Raw genomic sequence first — 25,765 nt, 5'->3', positions numbered from 1 at the left:
TGTAATTTTCCACATCCTTCTATAGCACCACATCTCTTCTGTTCTGAGTTTCCGACGGTCCATGATTCACTACCGTAGCATACTGTGCTGAAAACATACATTCTCAGAAATTTCTTCCTCAGATTAAGCCCAATGTTTGGTACCAGCAGACTTCTCTCGACCAGGAATGCCCTTTCTGCCAGCGCTACTCCTCTTTCTATGTCCTGCTTGCTTCATCAGTCACGTACAATTTTGCTTCTAAGTTACCAGAATTCCTTAGATTAATGTGCTTAATGGTTAGCAATTTTGATGTTATGCGTATCGATAATATCATTTCAGTTACCTTCCACTACTATCGTCTTTCTTCGGTCCTTTCTCAAGCCACATTCTATACTCATAAGGTTGTTCATTCCATTCATCAGATGCTGTAGTTCTTTTTCGCTTCCACTAAAGATAGGAATGGTGCCAGTGAATAGTATAATTGATACCCTTTCATCCTGAACTTTAAACACAGTGCTGAATCTTTCTTTTATGTCGTCATAGTTGCCTTGACGTGTAGACTGAACATTGTGGGTGAAAGGCAGCGTCCCTGTCTTACACACATTTTAATCCAAGAATTTCGTTTTTTTATCTTTTATTCTTTCTGTTTCGTCTTAGTTTTGTAGATATTGTACACGGTCTCAAAACCCTCAGTTTGGTCCCCAAGGATAAATGTATACTTGCATTGATCAACTTTGCCTTCCAAATCAAGTAGGGAACGCTACGAAAACATTCAGCATACCATAATGCTCCCTCCTCCGTCGTGGACCCTCCCGATGATTGTTCCAAGGCGTTTGGTTTCACATGTCTCACGATGTACACGCCAATGGCCATTTGTCTGACAGAGCATAATGCATCTGAAACAGCCACTCTGTGTACGTTCATTTGCAGTCCGATTCTAGCCTTTATCGCCGATAACCAGCAGTCAGCGCGGGTGCATGAACCAGGCACCTGTTGCGGAGGACCATAGGCACCAACGTTCGCTGAGCGGTCGTTGAGGGGACGCTGTTGTTAGCCACTTGGATCAGTTGCTCAATAGTCGCACGTCTAGTCACCCGTATACATCCCCGGAGCGGTGGTTCACCCTGTCATGAGTGGCCCTGGTACACCTACCTGCCTCGGCGCCGGTTTCGAATGGTATCATTTCGGGAATGCTTCCACCCTTGGCCGAAAGCCAGTGGTCTTGCCCCTTTGGACGTCAACTCAGTTTCAGCATTATGACAGCTTCACCGAGTTCCACCACCAACCGGCATGCCTTATACAGGGTGTTACAAAAAGGTACGGCCAAACTTTCAGGAAACATTCCAACTCCGCATTTGTAAACAATGCACTGACTGCAAAACCAAGTTCGTGATGAACACTGACCTGTTGATGCTACATACTGATGTGCTTGATGCTAGTACTGTAGAGCAATGAGTCGCATGTCAAAACAACCACCGAAGTCAACATTACCTTCCTTCTATTGGGCCAACTGGCGGTGAATCGAGGAAGTACAGTACATACTGACGAAACTAAAATGAGCTCTAACATGGAAATTAAGCGTTTTCGGACACATGTCCACATAACATCTTTTCTTTATTTGTGTGAGGAATGTTTCCTGAAAGTTTGGCCGTACCCTTTTGTAACACCCCGTATACTCTCCACTGTTGGTACAGCCACATGCCGTCTGTGAGTAGTCATTGCACGTTGACGTCAAACATTAATGACCACATTAATGTTAGTTGACCTAAGTCTTACGTCCATTATCAAGTGCAGCACGAGACTGCCTTCCGGCTGGCTTTACCTTCTCTAAATCGAAACTGATCGTTACGCAACAGACCCTCAATTTTCTTTTCCATTCTTGAAAAAATGTTCTTTCGGTGTGAACGCTGTAATGTTGATTGGTTACAGCGATGTGTGGACGGTGTACCGGGTGTCACACCTGTGGTACACGGCGATGGGCTGGACCATCACGATTGTGGTGTCGCAGCTGGTGAGCCTCGTGGTGCGGCCTGGAGAAGACGAGCCGCGACCAGGGCCACACCTGTTCAGTCCGCTGGTGCGCCGCTGGCTGCCCAAGGAGCCGCTCGACAAGGGCTACAAGGTAACGTTCCCGTCTCAACACTCTACGTCTACGTCTTCAGTAGGTACACTCTACAAGCCCTTAAAGTATGTGGCAGAGGGTACTTCTGGTACCACCTTCCCTTTTTCATTCGAGAATGCTGCGTGGGAACAACGACTGTCGATAAACCTCTGTATGAGTTGGAATTTCTCTCATTTTCTGGTGCTAATCGTTTCGCGGGACGTATATGAGAATAATTATGTTACCTGACTTCTCTCTGAATGTGCAGTATGCTCACAGAATTTCAACAGTAAAGTCTGTTACCCGTAATACCTCTCTCGTAAAGTCTCCCACTGGAGTTCCTTAAGGATCTCCATAACCCTCCCGAACATACTGAACCTTCACCTGAGAAACGCGCCACTCTTAATTGTATTTCCTCTATCGCTTCTATTAATCCAATCTGCTGAAAGCCTCGTACTGATGATGAGTACCGTATGAAGGGTAACCTAGAACCACCAAGCAAGGCCTAATGTTGCCCATAAGTTTTTGGTATATTAAAATTAATCATAACAAATGTTCTTCTATGTTTATGGGCCTTTTTATTTTTGTCTTTCACCTTATAAAGTACTATACTGTACGTTTATAAGGCTAAAATTTTGAAAATTGAAAATTAAAAAATGTAACTTTTATATTTAAAGGCATATTTTGCACTGGATTGGTACTACCTGTGTCAATAATTCAAACTGTGTCTAAATTTCATTCCACAACCCTGGCATGCAGTAACTCCAGCAATTCTGTGTTTCTTCAAGTAAATTTATGGGTACTTCTTTATTATATCTGTGCACTATCTCCATTTGTTTACTCATACTCGCAAAATCCTTCGCATGTTCACCTCTCTACCACACATTAAGAATTAACCGTTTTTAATGCAGGGGGAAAATGTCATCTGTAAATAACAATATCTTCTCTAATTGAAGAGCGTTTCTTGAAAGTTTGTGATATACAGTACCCTATATTTTTATATCGTCTCAAATTGAAGAGCGTTTCTTGAAACTTTGTGGTATACAGCACCCTATATTTTTACAAGTGTTTTGTTTCTGTTTTTGAAAGTTTTCGTTAAGAAGAAAAATGTATTATTGAGTTATTAGATCAAATATAGCCTATATATTCAAGTATGGAACTTATGTTTCTAGTTTATAGAAACTTTCTTTGACTAATTTTTGAGCACTACTGCTTGATAGCCTTACACCAGAGAAAAATTGTGTATTAATTTCTACGTTTATGGACACACAACGAGTTTCATATATTTTTGTTTTAGCTATGTCACTGAATATTGATAAGCTCACCTCACTTCCCCAGCACAGACACTTAAAATTAATACTTGTTACAAGATTTATGGCCTACTATAACACGGGCAAATATTTCCCTTGGTTGGTACTCCATGTAACCTAAAACAACTTGGTGGTCCTAGGCTTAAAAGACAAAACTAATAATTTTAGAAAGAAAGATGAGAATCAAAATTGCATCGGAATATGGATCTTGTGACTAACTATAAACTTAATTTTAGTTTTGTGACTTATCTCATGATTTTATAACATAAAAAAATAAAAACTTGGTGCTTCTATTCACGCTACAGGGGGGCGTGAATAGTAACAGAAGTGTTAATTTGTTTATTGTTTCTATTTACTGGTCCTTTGAATGAAAAGTGATATGTTAAAATCGATTTTAGTTCTAGGACAATAAGAAACAAAATTGTCAGCGTTTTACTCGTTACGAAACTACTGGATGAATTCTTTTTATTTTTAATTCTTTTTTTCGAGTAAACGGTGTTGCACACAGGAAGAAGAAAAAAAAAACACGCGCTACGAAGGAATTATCCTAATGGGGCGAAAATCTGTATATGTGATGTACTTGTACAAATGATTACAATTTAATTAAAATTGGATGATTTATTTAAGAGAACGAGCTTCACAAGCTGACCAACTCAATAACGCGTTGGTCCAACTCTGGCCCTTATGCAAGCAAGTTATCTGGCTTCATATTGATGGACAGAGTTTTTGGATGTCCTCCTGGGGGATATCTTACCAATTTCTGTTCATATGTCGCGTTAGATCGTCAAATCCGGAGATGGTTGACCATGGAATTCCAAATGTTCTCAATTGTGAAGATATCCAGCGACCTTGTTGCCCAAGATAGGGATTGGCAAGCAGAAAGACAAACAGTAGAAACTCAAGCACTATGATGGTGGGCATTATATTGCCGAAATGTAAGCCCAGAAAGGGTTGTAATGAACGGCATGAAAACGGTGTGTAGAATATCGTAGGCGTACCACTGTACTCTATGGGTGCCACGGATGACAAGCACAGAAGTCCGGCGGTGGAATGAAATGGCAACCCAGACGATCACTCCTGGTTGGGTCATATGGCGGGTGACGCCCAGGTTGGTAGCCCACCGCTGTCCAGGGTGTCTCTGAACAAGTCTTCGCTGATCATCGGGACTCAGTTCGAAGCGAGACTCATCACTGATGACAATTCCACTCCAGTCAATGAGACTCCAGGCTGAAGACGTGCCTTGAGATCCCCAGGACAGAGGTGGGATACCAACTTGACTGTCGCCGGCCATACGGCCGACAACCACGAGTTAGGGATGCCATTTCTTTCCAAAATTGAGTCCCTTCTGTTGTCATTAATGGTACATTTACAGCATAGCACTTCTTCTTCTTCTGTAGTGGTCAATCCAAGGATTGGTTCGCAACAGCTACAATGGGAGCTTATCTCCATTCTGTGCGTCTTTCAGCTTTTCTCTTCATTTCTTTATAGGTGTCACATCCCACATCTTTCACGATTTGATCCATGTACCTGAGCCGTGGTCTTCCTCTTGGTCTTTTTCCCTCGACATATCCCTCTATGACTGTGTTCAGGAGTCCTTTATGTCTTAATAGATGGCCTGTAAATTGCACTCTTCTTTTAACAATGAAACTCCAGAAGCTTCTCTTCTCACCTGCTCTTTCCAGAACAAATTCGTTTGTGACTTTGTCGATACATTTTATTTTGAGCATGCGTCTATAGCACCACATTTCAAAAGAATTTAGCTTCTGGTATTCCTCTTTCCCGAGAGTCCATGTTTTACACCCATAGCATGCCACACTCCACACATATGATTTCAAAAATCTTTTCCTGATTTCAAGGCTGTTGCTCTTATATGTTAATATGTTTTTCTTCTTGTTAAAAGCAGCCTTTGCTTGAGCTGTTCTACTTCTCACTTCTGCCTTGCTCCTTCCACCCCTGGTAATATTAATGCCCAGGTAAGTAAATTTATCAACTTGTTCAAGCAGTTCATTGCCTACATGAACTTGGACTTTCACTTTATCTTCTTTGTCGCATGCCATTACTTTTGTTTTTGCTTTATTAATTCTCATATTATATTCTTCACCCATAACTTTCTATTCAGTAGGACTACAAGATCTTCTTCACTTTAAGCCAGGACAGCTATATCATCGGCATATCTTATCATATCTATTCGTTGGCCTTGAATTACTACAACTGTCTGTGAATTTTCCCTTACTTTTTTCAGCGCCTCTTCAATGTATACGTTAAAGATAACAGGGGATAGTGCGCAACCTTGTCGGACACCTTTCCGTATCTGCACCTCTTCTTGTTTTGTCCATCCACGGATAACTGCTGTCTTGTTTTTGTACAGGTTCCATATCATTTTTCTATCTTTATGGTCTATTCCTACTTTTTTGAGTACCTCAAACATCTTATCCCATTTAAAATTATCAAAGGCTTTGTCTACATCTACGAAAGCTATGTATGTTTTCAGGTTCTTACCTAGTCGTTTCTCTATTATTAGTTTTAGAGCAAATATTACTTCTCTGGTTCCTCTATCTTTCCGGAATCCAAACTGGTCTTCGGAGAGTGTAGCTTCGACTTTTTGTTCTATGCGTTTTAGGATAATTGAGGTTAATATTTTAGAGGCGCGAGTAACTAGGCTGAGCGTCCTATAATTTACACATCTTGTAGCACTTGCTTTCTTTGGAATGGGGATCGTAATGTTTTTCTCAAAGTCTGTAGGAATTTTACCCTGCTCGTACATGTTGAAAACAAGACTATACAACTCCTGATTCAGTTTTGCTCCTCCAGATTTGAGAAGTTCGGCTGGGATATTGTCTATACCAAGCTATTTGTTGTTTTTCAATTTTTTCAGAGCTAGTTCAAACTCTTCCTTTAATATAGGTTCACCTATGTTGTGTGCATCTACTTTTGTTTCTTCTTCCATGATGTTTTCAGCACTAAGTTGACTGTATTATACGCCCCGTTTTCTTGCTCTTCAAGACGAGCCACCTTTGACTCGCATTCGGAAGGACGACGGTTCAATACCGCGTCTGGCCATCCTGATTTAGGTTTTCCGTGATTTCCCTAAATCGCTCCAGGCAAATGCCGAGAAAGTTCCCTTGAAAGGGAACGGCCGACTTCCTTCCCCACCCTTCCCTAATCCGATGAGACCGATGACCTCGCTGTTTGGTCTCTTCCCCCAAACAACTCAACCCAACCCAACGAGCCACCCTCAGCTTGCATTTAAGCAAGATAACGCCAGCCCGCACGCAGCGAGGGTTTCTACTGCTTGTCTTCGTGCTTGACGAACCCTACTTTGGCCAGCAGGGTCGCTGACTCTCTCCCCAACTGAGAATATTTGGAGCATTAAGGGCAGGGTCCTCCAACCATCTTGGGATTTTGACGATCTAACTCACCAATTGGACGTAATCTGGCACGGTACTCCTCAGAAGAACATCCAACAACTCTATCAATGAGGGCCAAGCAGAATAATATGTTGCGTAAGGGCCAAGAAGAGGACCAACGCGTAACTAACTTGATCATAATGTGAAGCTCATTTCTTCAATAAATCAAGCAATTTTTCCTGTTTCATTTGTTTGTCTCAACTTGTGTATCACATCTACGGGTTTCCGTCCCTGCCATCGTGGTACGCCTATTTTTGCCTTAGAGTGCATCTCTAATTACTTTACAGAAACATTAAATTCATGAATTTTTTGTGTGTCAACACATTAAGTCAGTGACATGGTCTTTAAAAATGATCATGTCTTTAATCTACAACTCGTTGATAAAACCAGGAGGACAGCTTTCGAACAATATGTTTGTAAAGCGGTAGGGAGCTGGTCTTGAGTGTTATGGTACTGAGCCAATGAATTTATTAACGTTTCTAAAAACACTAATCAATTTATTTGTTTAAAATCCAAGAATAACATCGACTGAAAATAAATTTCAGTAACACAAGTGACAGCGAACACCTCAAAACGGCAACAGTATAAAATCACCTCTTTCTAGTAAAGAATATTAAATAAAATTTTATAAAATTACATTAACGGCAGCAAAACATACGATCAGATGAATATGTCACAAATATCAACCATCGGCTATTGCAAGTAATTATCAAAACACCCTTGCCTTGGAAGTAGCCAAAATGACTGACAAGTGTGGTTCAAATTTATGATGATAGAGGCAATAATTCCTCCTTCTCCACTAACATAGGACAGAGGCTGTCGCTACCACAGTACTAGAAACCTTCATAAAAAATTTCAGTCATCGCACACAGGCAGATCACAGTTAACAAGAGATACAGTCACCTGTCCTGTCACACAAAGACAACTCGTTAATTATTTAGAAAAAAATTAAACATACTAAAAATGCAGACATTCTTCTTCAGCTCTTCTTTTTTTAAAAAAATAATGTAGCTAGATTCAACAATTTTTACTGAGTATAAAGAACAATTTGTAAATCAGAAGAATTACATCTGCATTCTATAGCCTTAGATTCTAAAATCAGTTCTGAGTAGTGACCGCCATAAGCCCACACACATTGACAGGACTGAACTCAAGTAGTATCAGACAAAATCTTCACAAATAGGACATTTATATACATAACACTGGACAACAATAAAGAGTCAAAATAGCCACCACGCGACACCAAGTGACATGCACACTAATCGGATGCTCACCGTGATTTCTCGTAAAATCCAGCGCCCATGGACAAACGCTTGTTAATAGAGCGCCGAGAGAAGGATGTTAGTCGTAGTGGGAAACCCACGGGTATCATCCTGCAGACGCCATCGCGTCCAGTGCTCGCAAAGGTCAGACCGGACTCCAACCCGGTACCACAATGGCTCTGAACACTATGGGACTTAACAGCTGTGGTCATCAGTCCCCTAGAGCTTAGCACTACTTAAACCTAACTAACCTAAGGACATCACACACATCTATTCCCGAGGCAGGATTCGAACCTGCGACCGTAGCAGTCGCGCGGTTCCGGACTGCGCGCCTAGAACCGCGAGACCACCGCGGCCGGCCGGTACCACAATGGACACAAACTGCTTGCAACTTTAATAGCAGAGGACACCCCGAACACTGTGCGTTCTACCGAAGTAGCCTTTAACGAGCAATATTCACGACTGCGACCAATACTCGACGCCGGCAAACCCGCTGTGAGCAAAGGCACCACTCTTGGCAACGGGCCACGGCAGACGCTTGGCCATAGCAACAAACCGTCTCCCTTGCGCTCCACGTCGCCCGTCACACTCTCCTATCTCTCCAGGTCGCCACAGCCCTTCGCTACTTTCTGCTCCGACTTGCCCTCTACCGGCGACAGTCGCGCTCCATGCGCTCTCGAGACAGAGGAATTCCAAACCGGCGGGAATTACGCGCACTGCGCACTGCGCAGTCTTCTTGACTATAAAATGACTTAAGACCTGTTAAAGTAACCGTGTTTAATTTACCTAGATTTTTTGAAAGAACACGACCATAACTTTTACCTTCTAAATAACAAATCTTACACGCATGCAGTCTAAGTGATTGGTTACTTTTTCCATGTACTTTAATCAAAGCATAACCTCCTTGGTTGAGAGTATTGCCAGGTGATTCTTCATTTCTATCAAATTTTAGATCTCCTTCTGAAGAAACGCTGACGATTGCTGTTTCCGTTCACCCCCAAAATTTCTAGCCCTAAGGTTCCATTCATCCGAAACACAAGTCAGATTAAAGTACACTTTAAAATTGAATATTTGGTTAATGAATCGGAACTGCACACTTGCTTTCATCTTTAAATTAAAACAATACAATTTTGGTTGGTATTTGCAGATAAAGTTCGAACTTAGCAAATTCACTGCCACAATCGGCGTTGGTTGTAGAGTAAACAGAACACCAACTGACACGATCGCCAACTTTGAAATTTATAATTGTTCCTTGAGACTGGTTCACTACCAACCTAGACAAACATATCTTTGAATGATATTCCCATTTGTCGTCCAGCACTTAATGTTTCTAGAAGTTTAATTTCATTCACTCCATTGTCTTTGTTCACCCCATTTTCCGTTACTCAAGAATCTGTTGGCAATGTATTTTGCATGCCACTTCTTTCTCGGATGAATTACATTTCCTTAAAATTTTTCCAGTGACTCTCAAGCTGCCATCTGCTTTTCCTACAACTAGCTTTATGTGAACATTCCATATTAAATGGGTCCAGGCCGTTACTTTTGGTATTCTACAGTTGTTTCTGTTAGTGTTGTTTACTGCCAGTTGCGTAAACAAAGAGGAATCATGGATCTCTTCGTTTGTTTATATGGAATATATTACATTAAACGTTGTGTAATGGACGATCAAAAAGTTACCATTGAAATGCAGTACACTCCAGTATCGGTATGTGAGTCAGGCAAAATCATCTTGAGAGTTGAGGCAATCATCCCAACGACGCATTAGGCTAGTGATACCCTTTTGATAAAACACCGTGCCCTGCAGCGTGAAGAAATCTGTAACTGTCTGCTGCACATCATCCTCCGACAGGAATCATCGACTCTTCACGGCCTTTATTAGGGGGCCGAAGCCGTCATAATCGCATGGGGAGAGCTCAGGAGTATATGGCGGGTGCTCGAGAGCCTCCCACTTCATCTGCCGTAACTTCTGCGTTACGGCATTTGCGATATGGGGAAGTGCGTTGTCATGCGGGAGCAGCAGCCCTTGTCGCAGTTTTCCTGTACGTTTAGCACTAGCTGCAAGCCGTAGTTTCTCCAGCGTTCATTCTTCATTCTCTGATAGTTGTGTACAGTTGTTCGTCCTTCGGCACCCAAGAAAAGAGCACATTACTTCTGTTCGGACGCATTTAACAATAACGTCGCCCTATTTCACGCTTCTGTATAAACCGCGCGCTCATCGTAAATACACCAATCCAATACTGATTCCTTGTCTACATGCTGGTGCTTATATACACGCATCGAAGTCACGCTACGTTGCAGCAACACCCTTAGACGGAAAGAAACCGCCCCTTATACTTAACTTCAGTGGCAGATGCAACTGTCATCGATCGTCTGCTGGTTATACTGCATTTAGCTACAGGTCTCTGGCGTTACATTCTTCTTGAATACAAGAGCATCGTATACAAAAACCCTCGTGACCTATCCACTAAATCATATACGCTGGTGGAAAAAAATCACAACACCAAAAAATAATTACTGCAGGCTAATGAAATTTAGTTTACTATTTCAAATGGCTCTAGGCACTATGGGACTTAACATCGATGGTCATCAGTCCCCTAGAACTCAGAACTACTTAAACCTAACTAACTGAAGGACATCACATAACACCCAGCCATCACGAGGGAGAGAAAATCCTTGACCCCGCCGGGATTCGAACCCGGGAAACTGGGCGAGGGAACGCTACCGCACGACCACGAACTGCGGACGATAATTATTTCTCTAGGTAATGTATTTAAGTTACTCACATTGTAAGATCACAAGTTAATATAAGTATGAGATAAGCCATTTCAAACGTGAAATGCGAGTACATAAAGAATCAGTGTAAACGCGAGAATGCTGAATGCAAGCATGCGAACGTGTATGCGCTGTGTTGTACAAGTGGTGGATGTCAGTTAGTGAGACGGAGTTCCATGGCTGTTGCACTTGGTTTGTTAATATGTTGCTGTTGTTGTCTTCAGTCCTGAGACTGGTTTGATGCAGCTCTCCATGCTACTCTATCCTGTGCAAGCTTCTTCATCTCCCAGTATCTACTGCAACCTACAGCCTTCTGAATCTGCTTAGTGTATTCATCTCTTGGTCTCCCTCTACGATTTTTACCCTCCACGCTGCCCTCCAACGCTAAATTTGTGATCCCTTGATGCCTCAAAACATTTCCTACCCACCAATACCTTCTTCTAGTCAAGTTGTGCCACAAACTTCTCTTCTCCCCAATCCTATTCAATACCGCCTCATTAGTTACGTGATCTACCACAATTCTTCTGTAGCACCACATTTCGAAAGCTTCTATTCTCTTCTTGTCCAAACTAGTTATCGTCCATGTTTCACTTCCATACATGGCTACACTCCATACAAATACTTTCAGAAATGACTTCCTGATACATAAATCGATATTCGATGTTAACAAATTGCTCTTCTTCAGAAACGCTTTCCTGGCCATTGCCAGTCTACATTTTATATCCTCTCTACTTCGACCATCATCAGTTATTTTACTTCCTAAATAGCAAAACTCCTTTACCACTTTAAGTGTCTCATTTCCTAATCTAATTCCCTCAGCATCACCCGACTTAATTCGATTACATTCCATTATCCTCGTTTTGTTTTTGTTGATGTTTATCTTACACTCTCCTTTCAAGACACTTTTCATTCCGTTCAACTGCTCTTCCAAGTCCTTTGCTGTCTCTGACAGAATTACAATGTCATCGGCGAACCTCAAAGTTTTTACTTCATCTCCATGAATTTTAATACCTACTCCAAATTTTTCTTTTGTTTCCTTTACTGCTTGCTCAATATACAGATTGAATAACATCGGGACAGGCTACAACCCTGTCTCACTCCTTTCCCAACCACTGTTTCCCTTTCATGCCCCTCGACTCTAATAACTGCCATCTGGTTTCTGTACAAATTGTAAATAGCCTTTCGCTCCCTGTATTTTACCCCTGCCACTGTCAGAATTTGAAAGAGAGTGTTCCAGTCAACATTGTCAAAAGCTTTCTCTAAGTCTACAAATGCTAGAAACGTAGGTTTGCCTTTTCTTAATCTTTCTTCTAAGATAAGTCCTAAGGTCAGTATTGCCTCACGTGTTCCAACACTTCGACGGAATCCAAACTGATCCTCCCCGAGGTCCGCATCTACCAGTTTTTCCATTCGTCTGTAAAGAATTCGCGTTAGTATTATGCAGCTGTGACTTATTAAACTGATAGTTCTGTAACTTTCACATCTGTGAGCACCTGCTTTCTTTGGGATTGGAATTATTATATTCTTCTTGAAGTCTGAGGGTATTTCGCATGTCTCATACATCTTGCTTACCAGCTGGTAGAGTTTTGTCATGACTGGCTCTCCCAAGGCCATCAGTAGTTCTAATGGAATGTTGTCTACTCCGGGCGCCTTGTTTCGACTCAGGTCTTTCAGTGCTCTTTCAAACTCTTCACGCAGTATCGTATCTCCCATTTCGTCTTCATCTACATCCTCTTCCATTTCCATAATATTGTCCTCAAGTACATCGCCCTTGTATAAAACTTCGATATACTCCTTCCACCTTTCTGCCTTCCCTCCTTTGCTTAGAACTGGGTTGCCATCTGAGCTCTTGATATTCATACACGTGGTTCTCTTCTCTCCAAAGGTCTCTTTAATTTTCCTGTAGGCAGTATCTATCTTACCCCTAGTGAGATAAGCTTTTACATCCTTACATTTGTCCTCTAGCCATCTCTGCTTAGCCATTTTGCTCTTCCTGTCGATCTTATTTTTGAGACGTTTGTATTCCTTTTTGCCTGCTTCATTTACTGCATTTTTATATTTTCTCCTTTCATCAATTAAATTCAATATTTCTTCTGTTACCAAAGGATTTCTAGCAGCCCTCGTCTTTTTACCTACTTTATCCTCTGCTGCCTTCACTACTTCATCCCTCAGAGCTACCCATTCTTCTTCTACTGTGTTTGTTTCCCCCATTCCTGTCAATTGTTCCCTTATTCTCACCTTGAAACTCTCTACAACCTCTGGTTCTTTCAGCTTATCCAGATCCCATGTCCATAAATTCCCACCTTTTTGCAGTTTCTTCAGTTTTAACCTATAGATTGTGGTCAGAGTCCACATCTGCCCCTGGAAATGTCTTACAATTTAATACCTGATTCCTAAATCTCTGTCTTACCATTATATAATCTACCTGATACCTTTTAGTATCTCCAGGATTCTTCCAGGTATACAACCTTCTTTTATGATTCTTGAACCAAGTGTTAGCTATGATTAAGTTATGCTCTGTGCAAAATTCTACCAGACGGCTTCCTCTTTCATTTCTTAGCCCCAATCCATAATCACCTACTATGTTTCCTTCTCTCCCTTTTCCTACTGACGAATTCCAGTCACCTATGACTATTAAATTTCCGTCTCCCTTCACTACCTGAGTAATTTCTTTTATCTCATCATACATTTCATAAATTTATTCTTCATCTGCAGAGCTAGTTGGCATATAAACTTGTACTACTATAGTAGGCATGGGCTTTGTGTCTATCTTGGCCACAATAATGCGTTCACTATGCTGTTTGTAGTAGCTTACCCGCACTCCTATTTTTTTATTCATTATTAAACCTACTCCTGCATTACCCCTATTTGATTTTGTATTTATAACCCTGTATTCACCTGACCAAAAGTCTTGTTCCTCCTGCCACCGAACTTCACTAATTCCCCCGAACTGCAGTAAATCCCACTATACCTAACTTTAACCTATCCATTTCCCTTTTTAAATTTTCTAATCTACCTGCCCGATTAATGGATCTGACATTCCACGCTCCGATCCGTAGAAAGCCAGTTTTCTTTCTCCTGATAACGACATCCTCCTGAATAGTCCCCGCCCGGAGATCCGAATGGGGGACTATTTTACCTCCGGAATATTTTACCCAAGAGGATGCCATCATCATTTAATCATACAGTAAAGCTGCATGTCCTCGGGAAAAATTACGGCTGTAGTTTCCCCTTGCTTTCAGCCGTTCGCAGTACCAGCACAGCAAGGCCGTTTTGGTTAATGTTGCAAGGCCAGATCAGTCGATCATCCAGACTGTTGCCCCTGCAACTACTGAAAAGGCTGCTGCCCCTCTTCAGGAACCACATGTTTGTCTGGCCTCTCAACAGATACCCCTCCGATGTGGTTGCACCTACGGTACGGCCATTTGTATCGCTGAGGCACGCAAGCCTCCCCACCAGCGGCAAGGTCCATGGTTCATGAGGGGTTTGTTAATATAGGGACGATTAATGCTGTGTCTGGATGACGCTGGAGCTGTCATCCAATGACGTCCCATATGTGCTCGATTGGAGACAGGTCTGGTGATCGGCAAGCCAATGCAATATGTCGACACACTGTAGAGCATGCTTGGTTGCAACAGCTGTATGTAGGCGAGCGTTATCCTGTTGGAAACTACCCACAGGAATGCTGTTTAAGAATGATAGCACAACAGGTCGAATTACCATACTGGCGAACAGAGTTGCAGTTAGGGTACGTGGGATAACCACGAGAGTTCTCGGTTGCAGACGCTCTATTGGCCGCCTTCTAACCAACACAACCGATTTGTAACAGTTGTTTGTGTCACTGTGGTGCCAACCACTGCTCAGATTGCTGCTCCAGCTGCAGTACGATGCACCAGAGCCATCATCAAACTCGATGGTCTTTCCCGTCGTTAGTGGTACGTGGCCGTCCGGAGCCCGGTCTTCTTGCGACCATACATTCTCGTGGCCATCACTATCAGCAATCTTGTACAGTGCCTACATTCCCGATAAGTTTTTCTGCAACATAGAAGAAGGTACATCCACCTTCTCGTGGCTCTATTGAACGACCTGTCGCTATCTCAGTCAGGTGACATCTGTGCCTTGTAAGCAGTTATGTAGAATCAAAACGACACACATTCCAGAGTTAGACCGCAATATGTTTCGTTATAATTACGTTCATTCTACATGACTCCATGTAAAACACAGATGATAGCTACACTGTCAGTTAATATCTAGATCAGCAACTGAATAAAAAAGATAGATAATATTACTTCCGATGCTGTCCTTCTTTCTGTCGTATATTGTAAATGCCACCGCCGAACTTGCGTCCAAGGTAACCTGCCCCAACCCTGCACGATCATCTACACATGCCAACAGCTCCGCGCTGTCCCACAAGACTCACTCGCCCATAGATTCGCTAAAGGTGAAGAGACCATAAACTGATCCGAGAACAAAGCCTTAAAGCCTCATCGCAGGACCCCACCGCCGTCCAGAGGGATGATTGGAAAGGCATTACCAAGACGTGCGGCCCCAACATCTTTGAATATTGATAGTGGACCGGAACAGATTCCTTTTTTCTCCAATTTCTTTTAGTTATTTGATCCACCCATCTGTTCTTCAGTATTCTCTGAAGCACCACAGTTTAAAAACTTATTGTCTCTTCTTATATGAACTGTTTATTGTCCACGTTTCACTTATGTACAAGACTACAATCCAGGCAAATACCTTCAAAAAGTCCTAACATCTAAATTTATGTTCAGTGTTAACAAAATTCGTTAGTTTGGATTCTATATACTCACTCCTTCGATCATCATCAGTTATTTTATCACCCAAATATTTACACTCGACGCTACTTATCGTGTCTTATTTCCTAGTCGCCTAACTTAATTCAGTTACATTCCATTACTTTTCTTTTAATTTTGTTGGTGTTAATTTTATAACTTCTGTTCAATATTTTATAACTTCTGTTCAATGTATTCGCAGTTGCGAATTTGACAAGCATCAACTTTGTAAAAGAACGATGACAGTGAAAATTTGTGCAGGACGGGGCTCGAAACCGGATTTCCCGCTTTACGAGAGAGGTCGCCGTAACCGCTGCCAGACCAGAACTTCTATATGTCGTCGTTCCTGCGTCAACTTGTACTTGTACAGATATTATGTAATTCCCGAAAAGGGGAGGATATTTTAACTGAAATTCGCTGCCTAGTGTCTGCGGGTAAATACGATATTGCTGTGCCTGTGTTGTGAAGCAGAATGATGTAATCTTCCTATCGACATACATGCTTGTTTTAAATAAATTGCTTCAGAAGTTCGTGAAGCCGGTTTGTTATATCTACCTCATTTCTGAAAACCAATTTTTTCCATTTTAACGACGTCAAAGGAGGCATTGCAGCAGTTTCGAAACAAAGGGTGTATCTGGAAAAAATAAAACGATTATCTTTGTGACTGATATGTATTAAACAATTACCTTTATTTTCACTAGGCACAATCAAATAACATTATGCTCACCATATGGTCCAAAAACGTTTCTGATCGTGGAAATGCATGTCAGACACTGGTCACAATTGAAAGCATGTTCTGTGATTGTTTCTAGAAGAAACAAAACAAATGTATAGCCAATAAACTTGACTGTTGCATTCAGAAGACATTTGAATACTCAAGAAATAAAATAATAATGTTAAATTGGAGAAAATTTTATTACTTTCAACCCTCGTATAATTTTACACTGAAGCGCCTAAGAAACTGGTATAAGCATGCGTATTCAAATACAGAGATAGGTATGGCAGAATACGGCGATGCGCTCGGAACCGCCTACATAAGTGTCTAGCGCAGTTGTTAGATCGGTTACTGCTGCTACAATGGCAGATTATCAAGATTTAAGGGATTTTGAACCGGCTGTTATGGTCGGCACACGAGCGATGGCACACAGCATCTCCGAGATAGCGATGAAGCGGGGATTTTCCCCTACGACCATTTCACGAGTGTACCATGAATATCAGGAATCGGGTAAAACGTCAAATCTCCGGCATTGTTGCGGCCGGAAAAAGATCCTCCAAGAACGGGACCAACGATGACTGAAGAGAACAGTTCAATGTGACAGAAGTGCAACCCTTCCGCAAACTGCTACAAATTTCAATGCTAGGCCACCAAGAAGTCTCAGCGTGGAAAACATTCAACGAAACATTATCGATATGGGCTTTCAAGGCCGAAGGCCCACTCGTGTAACCTTAGTGACTGCATGACACAAAGCTTTGCGCCTCGCCTGGACCCGTCAACCCCGACGTTGGACCGTTGATGACTGGAAACACGTTGCATGGTCGGATGAGTCTGGTTTCAAATTGTATCGAGCAGATGGACGTGTACGGCTATAGAGACAACCTCGTGAATCCATGGACTCTGCATGCCAGCAGGAGACTGTTGAAGCTGGTGTGGGGAGTTGAGACAGTCCCTTTTAATTCCACCGTTATTGACTAGTGGGTTATAGCCTAACAGTTTAGGATGGTTTGAGCGTGTGCAACTGATGAAGGCTCATCTGTTAATTTCGAATGGGAGTTGTTTCGTATCAAATCAAACAAAGCTAATTAGGTTGTCAGATATATAATTTGACGCTAAAATTTCTACATCTATTGTCTAAACACCAGGAATGAGGCAGTTACTCCCTTCGTCTGACAACGTAATAACAGTCAACCCATCACAGGTTGTCTATTACTGTTTTCACACGCCAATATTCTTCACCACGTGACACTGAATGCACAATCCTCACTGCAATCCAAATCGTGGGTGCCCTGTCGCGTAATCAAGGTGCACAAATGAACACTTTAACACGTCAACAAATCACTCAATTAATGCCACTTCAGTATTTTCTGGAGGTCAGGCCCAAGGCGTTGAGGGACTCACACAGCCGATAAACAGTTGTAAACGCCGTCGGCCGTTGTGCCGAAATATGCCCTGCTCGCTTAACAGTTAACAACTTACTTGCCCGGAGTCCCAACACTGACTACTCTGGCGCACAGGACGCTCGACTATCGATAGTACCTACTGTGACTTGCGTGAGGCAAAGATACATTGTTCTCAATTCGTAAGGGGTGATTGCCCCTTACAGCTTGTACTTTTGGAGTGATATGGACCCATGACGTGTCTAGATGCGTCTCTGACATGTGACACGTACGTAAGTATCCTGTCTGACCACATGCAGCCATTCACGTCCATTGTGCATTCCGACGGAAGTAGGCAATTCCAGCAGGACAATGCGACACCCCATACGTCCATAATTGCTATAGAGTGACGCCAGGAACGCTCTTCTGATTTTAAACACTTCCGCTGGCCACCAAACTCCCCAGACATGAACATTATTGAGCATATTTGGGATACCTTGCAACGTGCTGTTCGGTAGAGATCTCCACCCTCTCGTATTCTGTAGGATTTATGGACAACCCTGCAGGATTCATGGTGTCAATTCCCTCCAGCACTACTTCAGACATTAGTCGAATCATGATACGTCATGCTGCGGCACTTCTGCGTGCTTGCGGGGGTCCTACAAGATATTAGACAGGTGTACCAGTTTCTTTGTCTCTTCAGTGAAGAAGTCACTAGTTCTTTTGCAGAGAACGTAACCAGTGCCCTTCGCTATTGGCATCCTGATATTCGTAATGTGACTGTTTTCCTCCACATATTTTGCAATAACAACTGCACTCCAATAGTACTCAAGCAAGACTAGTAAGTGTTCCATCTGGAAAAACACAAAAATTAATTACTAAATCATGAATCAATGGAAAATAATTAACAATTCATATAGCCATAAGTGATCCACGGTACTGAATTGCTATGTTTAAGCCTTTGATTAACGTAGCATTTAAACTCTATACACGACCACACTATCTACTGGTGTCTATGTACAACGAATTAATGATATATTGTTACGATTTATGTTTCAGACGGTTGAGATGCGGGTAATCTCACAAGAAGAAGAGGACAGAAGAAAACTGAAAGACGTGGACTGATGCAGCACTTTCTGGTGTTTTCTCAATACATTATCAATTTTTACGATGATAATGAATTCGGTGACAAGCTTTAATAATAATATTAAGATACTAAGGTGGAATCTTGTGATTAAGATACAACCTTTAAGGACTTGAGATATCCCATATCTATTAACCAACGATAAACGCAAATCTTCTTACGAAACGGATGTGAAATGACTAGAAGCCCTTTTTTTCGTTTTCTGATGGGCAAAATGTTGATTTGCTGCGTCCTTGATTTTTTTCACTAGCTTTTGAAGTATTAAATCATCAAAGTGAAAAGGTATTCACATTGCTTGGTGCAAAATACTGAAAATAGCATAGGAATGAATCGTCCTGAGACGACCTGACTACCTGAGTGCAGTTTGATAGTCGAGTTTAGAACTTAATCACATTGATCGCGAGTGTACTTCCATAACTTCTTTTTACATGGTTTCGTGCAATGATACTTTATCTGAAGAAACAGTTTTCATGCGTATTCGGGATATAGTATCCTCATGAATAGCTTAAGAACGCCACTGTCGCGAGTCTTACGTAAGATGTGACCGTTTCGTAGAGTAGTTTCTTCCAAGCTGTAGCGCCTGATTTATTTTCAGAGTATATAAAACATTCAAAATATGGAACACACAAAATCTCATTTCAGAAATAGTGATATATCATGTGTAAGACACATGAAAATGTTCGTTAACACTGCATTTAAGGTGAATATGATATTTACTGTGCTGTTGTTACAAATAGGTTACGACGTATTTTTTAAGCAAGGTGCGAATTAATAAACAAACATTCTCTGAACTGTATTTTGTATATGTAACTGAAGTTTTATGTATTAAGTGTCATGTTTCTCCATTGTTTTACATCGCATATTGTTCGTTAACTTACTTAAGGAATAGTTTAGTGGACTTTTAATAACCATTACCATGTACTTTGTGCTGGCACGATATTCATGGTTAGTGAAACTTAATTTTTTGTGAAACTTTCTTCATTTAATGTGTTGCGTAGGTTTGGACCTTTCACATAAACGAAGATTTTTGTCATGTTTGCAGAAGGGTACTGACAGTATCAGTTTCTCATATTCACAGGGAATGAAGAGAAATGTGAGTGAATAGGATAACCAGTGATTCAGCGAAAGCAATTTAACCGAATATTTTTTGTGGCTTTGCAGCTACACACAGATTTTCGTTACAAGTATGAAATGTTCCGTAAATCTGTTTTGTCTCTTAAAATGATTTACGTAAAAAAGTACATAGTGTTTAACTTCGTTTACTAAATGTCAGAACGTTTCACCGTGTACAAAAAGTGATAATACAACGAAGTTAATTTTAAGAGTTCTGTGCGGTTTGTTTGTTTGATAATCATCTCTAATCATTATAACCTAATCCCTGAACAATCCTAGTACCAATTTTTAAAATATTTTTTCCTCTCACGTTCTTGTAGATTTCTGTTCGTCAACGTTTTTTGTTTATCCATCATTTCTAATTTTGGTGACTTCAAAGCAGTAAAGACGCTCCTATGACTCGATTGTTAGCCGAATAACAGCAAGTGGTGCTGCCAATATTTGACCCCTAGCCTGACTTTATGTTTCAACGTTTCCTTTATTCCGAATAGAACGATTATGCCATTATGGTTCGGTCACCAGAGCTTCGTCTGAGACCACGTATAGGTCAACCTACAGGTATATGAGGCACCTCACTACCCTTTACTACTCTTAATTCGCAGTATAGATTTCAGAGAAAAAATGTTATACATGTTAATCTCATCAACAAAACAATATCACGCCCATCAAGGGGGAAATTCCTACCAGAATCAAATTTTGTACAGATAATTCGATAATAGTGGAAACCAGTTTCATCTCCTCCGCTTTTATCCTCTCGCCGGGTATTATTTGGTCCTTGTCCTGACATGCGGGCTGCATAGGGAGTGATCTCACAAACCCCATACTACCAGGTTCAGGAAAAGTATGTGACTGACGCAGGTCAACACATAAGTAATCAAAAACGGAACAAAGTCTACGTTTGACCTTACCGATTCCACAAAACATCCATCAAGACTGTTATTAACTTATTTGATGAAAATGTTCCACTTTTATACATTCAACTCCATACGTAATACAAATAATGTTACTCAGACAAGTGCGATGTGCTTGAGAGCGATACACATAGCGACTCACCCACAACTGTACCGCCTGTCGGAGCGTCAAACCAGGACCATAGATAAACCAGAAACAAAGCGCAATGTACTGCCAAATTGACACCTGTAAATTTACACAAAACTGTGACGCCTGAGCTACATCCCCCTTATCATCCGTTAGAAAAAAATTCGTTTTATATATACTTAGTGCCACGACATTAACATTACACTACTAATATAAACCAAAATCAAAAGAAAAAGAAACCCCTGCAAGCTACAAAAAATTCACAAATATCCCACAAAGATGCAAAAATATTATGTAAGTGTATAACTACAAAATAAACCTAGCTACCGTCATAAAATGTTAAGAAAAAGTCAAAATATTGGAAATATGTTATTAAAAACATCATAAAATCTATAGAACAGTACATGTAATATGGTTTTAATATGGAAAAGCAATGATGATAATAAATAAACAATGAGCAGAAGTGTTCTACATTTCTCAGATTTGACTGCACACTGTGGACAACCATTCCAGCCGATAATGTTAATTTTCCTACAAATATCCATGCCTTTACACTGATTTCCGCTGCCGTACACCTGCTGTGTGGCGGCAGGATGCTATGACTTCCCTTTTTTTCTTTTTTTTTTTTAACCTGCATAGGGGCTGCTTTCGGTGCTGAACAGGTAAGTTCGCCTCCCTGTCATGAGCCCACTGAAGAAAGCTCCCAAGGCTGCAGAAACTAACAAGAATCCCTTGCCACATAAAAGGAAAGAAGAAGACTTAATTATTACTGCGATCATTGGCAGTAGTGAATATTGTCTGTAGTTTTCATGCAGTGTTAACGAATCGACTATACTGACTATTGGGATATGTGTATTACATTATAAAATAGGCTGAATGACAGTTTGATTGTAAACTGGCATGGGACATTTCGTGTAATGGCTAAAATTTGACATGTTTTAATAACAATTTCAAACCGGTCTCTGTAAAATTCCCCCTAGACCATGTAAATGGTCTACATAAGTCAAAAATCATTTCGCCTGGTCTACTTAGGACGATATTGTGCATTAGTCTTTTATGCTGCTCACCTGAAGTCTTCGTTTTTGGCGCACGATTTTTTGTCTTCAAAACTGTGCAAAAAACACATGTGATAAAATGTATCCACATAGCTTTCTGCACACGATGGGCGGTATTTAATAATACTGCGTCTCCAGAAATACACAGCAGTGCATGAGGTATGACACATCTTATTTCAAAGTCAGATTCTTGTAATGTTAGCATAAAATTATTGTTCACAATATCGCAGCTCATCAGAAAAGCTAATACTTTTGGGGTGTGCACCGAGGATCTAGGGATAGCGTCTTAGTAATTAAACTGTACTCAGTTCTGAGTTCGAAGACTGCCACTGCTTAAATTTTGATTAAAAATCATCAGCAATAGCGACCAAAGACTTCCAGCGTAAGAAGTCACTCGCATTCTGCAACAACATCTGAGCGGACAGGGGTTGAGGGTACTGTCTGCCCTTGAGGTGGAAAACTGCCCCTAAAAGACCTAAGAATCAACAATGACGATTCATGAGGATACAAAGGGATATGCTAACCACTACATTAAAAGTTCATAATGTGTTTCCACGGGACTTGTGGCTTGTAAGTGAAACAGTGTCATGATGACCTCTCCGTTGGTAAAAGGTTCCAGTCTAGTTCCCCATGTGGATCTCTAGATGAGAAAAAGGGCGCATAACCAACGAAAGGTTAACGTTCTACGAGTTGGGGCGTTGAATGTCAGAAGTTTGAACTTGATGCGGAAGCAAGAAAATCTGAAAATGGAAAGGCAAAGGCTTAATCTAGATATCGTGGTGGTCAGTAAAGTGAAAGACGACAAGGAGTTCTGGTCAGATCGGTACAGGATTATGTAAACAACAGCAGGAAATGGTACAACAGGAACAAAATTTGTTATGAATCGGAAGGTAGGGCACGGAGTGAGCTACTGTGACCTGTTGAGTGATAGGATTTTTCTCATGACGATCGACAGCAAATCAACAACGACAGCAATAGTTCAGGTATACATCGCGACCTCACAAGCAGAAGATGAAGAGACAGGGAAACTTTGGGGGTATTGAATGAGTAATTCAGTACATAAAGGGAGATGAAAATACAGATGTATAGAAAGGATTACAAGAAAGGGGTATGGGAGAATGTAGGCTTGGTAGCAGGAATGAGAGAGGAGAATAACTAATTGCGTTCTGTAATCATTTTCGGCCACTAACAGCGAATACCGAGAATCTCAAGGGGAGGAGATATGCTTGGAAAAAACCAGGAGAAACGAGAAGATTTCAGTAAGATTACATCTTTGTCGGGAATAGACTCTGATATCGGATTGTAAGACACACCCAGAAGCAGACATGGCCTCAGATTACAATCTACTACTGCTGAAGAGTAGGCTGAAGTTTAAGGGATTGGTCAGGAGGAAACAATATGCAGAAACCGGATACGTGTATGCTAAGTTTTGAACAGATACGCTTAAAGCTGTCTGAGGCTATAAAAACTAAATTCCGCCAGAATAGGCCATGGAGGCCCAGCGGTACCGACTGGTCGCCTCTCTGAGGCTATAGATACTACAGTAGTGAACAGCACAGTAGGCAGTTCAACTGAAGAGGAAAGGAAATCTCTAAAAAAAGGTCAAACATACAACATTAAAAAGAAAAATACAGGCACAAGGAAGGTAATTGCTAAGAAACCACGCTTAACAGAAGAAATACTTAAGCTGATCGACGAAAGAAGGAAATGTAAAAATTTTAAGGAAAATTCAGGAATTCTGACATACAACTCACTCAGGAGTGAAATAAATAGGAAGAGCAGGGGAGCTAAGGCGAAATGGCTGCATGAAGAATGTCAAAAAATCGTAAAAGAAACGATTGTCGTAAGGACTGACTCACCACATAGGAAAGTCAGAACACACAATGGTGACATTAAATGCAAGGGGGCTAACATTAAGAGTGCAATGGGAATTACACTTTTAAATGCAGAAGAGGGAGCGGATAGGTAGAAAGAGTGGATTGAGGGTGTCTGTATATAAGAAGAAACAGAAGTTAATAGGGAAGAAATAGAGGATCTGTGGTGTCCACTACTATTAAGTCTCCGCACTAAGCAGCGGCACGCTCCATTACGCGCGACCGAGAAACGCATTTTGAAAAGAAACGGGGATAACTTAGAAAAGATCATCTTGCAAGATTAAATCGAAGCCATAAGACCGCAGGTTAAAGAGGGTAAAAGACAGGAATGTAGTTTTTCGCTCTTGCTGTTCAATTTATAGGTCAAAGAAGCAGTGACGGAAATAAAAGAAAGGCTCAAAAGTGGGACAGAAATTCAGTGTGAGTAGCTACCAGAGTTAAGATTATCTGATGACATGCTATCCTCAATGAAGGAGAAGTAGATTTACAGAATCTGTTTAATGGAATGAATAGTTTAGCGAGTACAGAATGTGGACTGAGAGCAAATTGAAGAAAGACGAAAGTACTCGTAATAAGACGTATCAGAAATGAGGACATCGAGATATTTAACATCATAATTGGTGATTACGAAGTTCATTAAGTTAATGAATAACCCATGACGGACAGAGCAAAGAGGACATAAGAAGCAGACTAGCACTGGTGAAAAAGGCATTCCTGGCCAAGTGAAGTTTACTAGTATCAAACGCAAAATATTAATCTGAGGAATAAATTTCTGAGAATATACGTTTGGGGAGCAGTGAGCCATGACATGTGGGAACATAGGAATAGAAGAGAATAGAAGAATTTGAGTTGTGATGCAACAGATGAACGTTGAAAATTTGGTAACTAACAATGTAAAGAATGAAGAGGAAAGGAATATATGCGAAACACTGACAAGAAGGAGGTACAGGATGATGGGACATGTGTTAAGTCGTACGGGAATAACCTCTGTGGTTTTGAAGGAACCGTAGGGGATAAAAACTGTAGGGGAAGACAGAGATTAGAATACACCAGTGAAGTAATTAAGGACGTTGCATGCATCAGATGAAGAGATTGGCGCAGAACAGCGATTCTTGGAGGGCCATACCAGACCAATCAGAACTCTGATGATTTAAATAATAATAATAATAAACTTAGTGGTTAGTTATTGCAACTGGGTGCTTCCCAGCAGATAAAACCGGAACTTCTGAAATTCCCATATGACAGATAATAATTCTGTCTCCATTATCTTATACTTCTTCTCCTAGTGAGGTAGTGATTGACTGGAAAACGCTATTTTCCTATGTTCACACTTCTGTAAACATCACATTCTGACAGAATTCAGCACTGATTGCATAACTGCTGGAATCTAATCCTAAATAAGTATCCACGGACAAATTTGGGTTATGTAATAATTTTGCTTCATAGAATTTCAAGATGGAAATCTTTTTACTGTTTCTGTCCACATATCCACAATCAGTCACGTGTGAACAATTTCAGAAATGCTGATGCTGATAAACAATGATGAATTTTCTGCATAAATGGTAGAATATCAAGGTAAGATATTCACTTTTTAGGACACTTTGGTACAGCATCCATTTTCATTGAATCAGATTAGGTTCCTTATTGTGTGAGGCTGTATCGTTTTGGTACATTCGGAAACAGTGGCGATTCGAGAAAGGCCAAAATTGAAAGTACATCAAATGCTACATCAGTGTCAGTGGGGCATCGTACATACCATACGCACTGCTATTGCTACAAAAAAAAACAAAAAAAAAAAAAAAAAAAACAGATGAAAC

General features: G+C 41.0%; 1 protein-coding gene across 1 annotated transcript in view; it reads left to right on the top strand.

The window, feature by feature from the left end:
* Nucleotides 1–20,190, top strand: part of LOC126278211 (sodium-coupled monocarboxylate transporter 1-like) — a 193,936-nt gene extending 173,746 nt beyond the window's left edge. The window contains exons 14-15 of the mRNA XM_049978145.1: nt 1,909–2,101; nt 18,784–20,190. Of these exons, the coding sequence (XP_049834102.1) occupies nt 1,909–2,101; nt 18,784–18,849 (259 nt within the window). The 3' untranslated portion in view covers nt 18,850–20,190. The remainder of the gene's footprint in view (nt 1–1,908; nt 2,102–18,783) is intronic.
* The last annotated feature ends 5,575 nt before the right edge of the window (nt 20,191–25,765 follow it).

Source organism: Schistocerca gregaria, chromosome 6 (genome assembly GCF_023897955.1).
Source record: "Schistocerca gregaria isolate iqSchGreg1 chromosome 6, iqSchGreg1.2, whole genome shotgun sequence".
Classification (NCBI taxonomy): Eukaryota; Metazoa; Arthropoda; class Insecta; order Orthoptera; family Acrididae; genus Schistocerca; species Schistocerca gregaria.
This window is presented reverse-complemented; position numbering and strand designations above follow the sequence as displayed.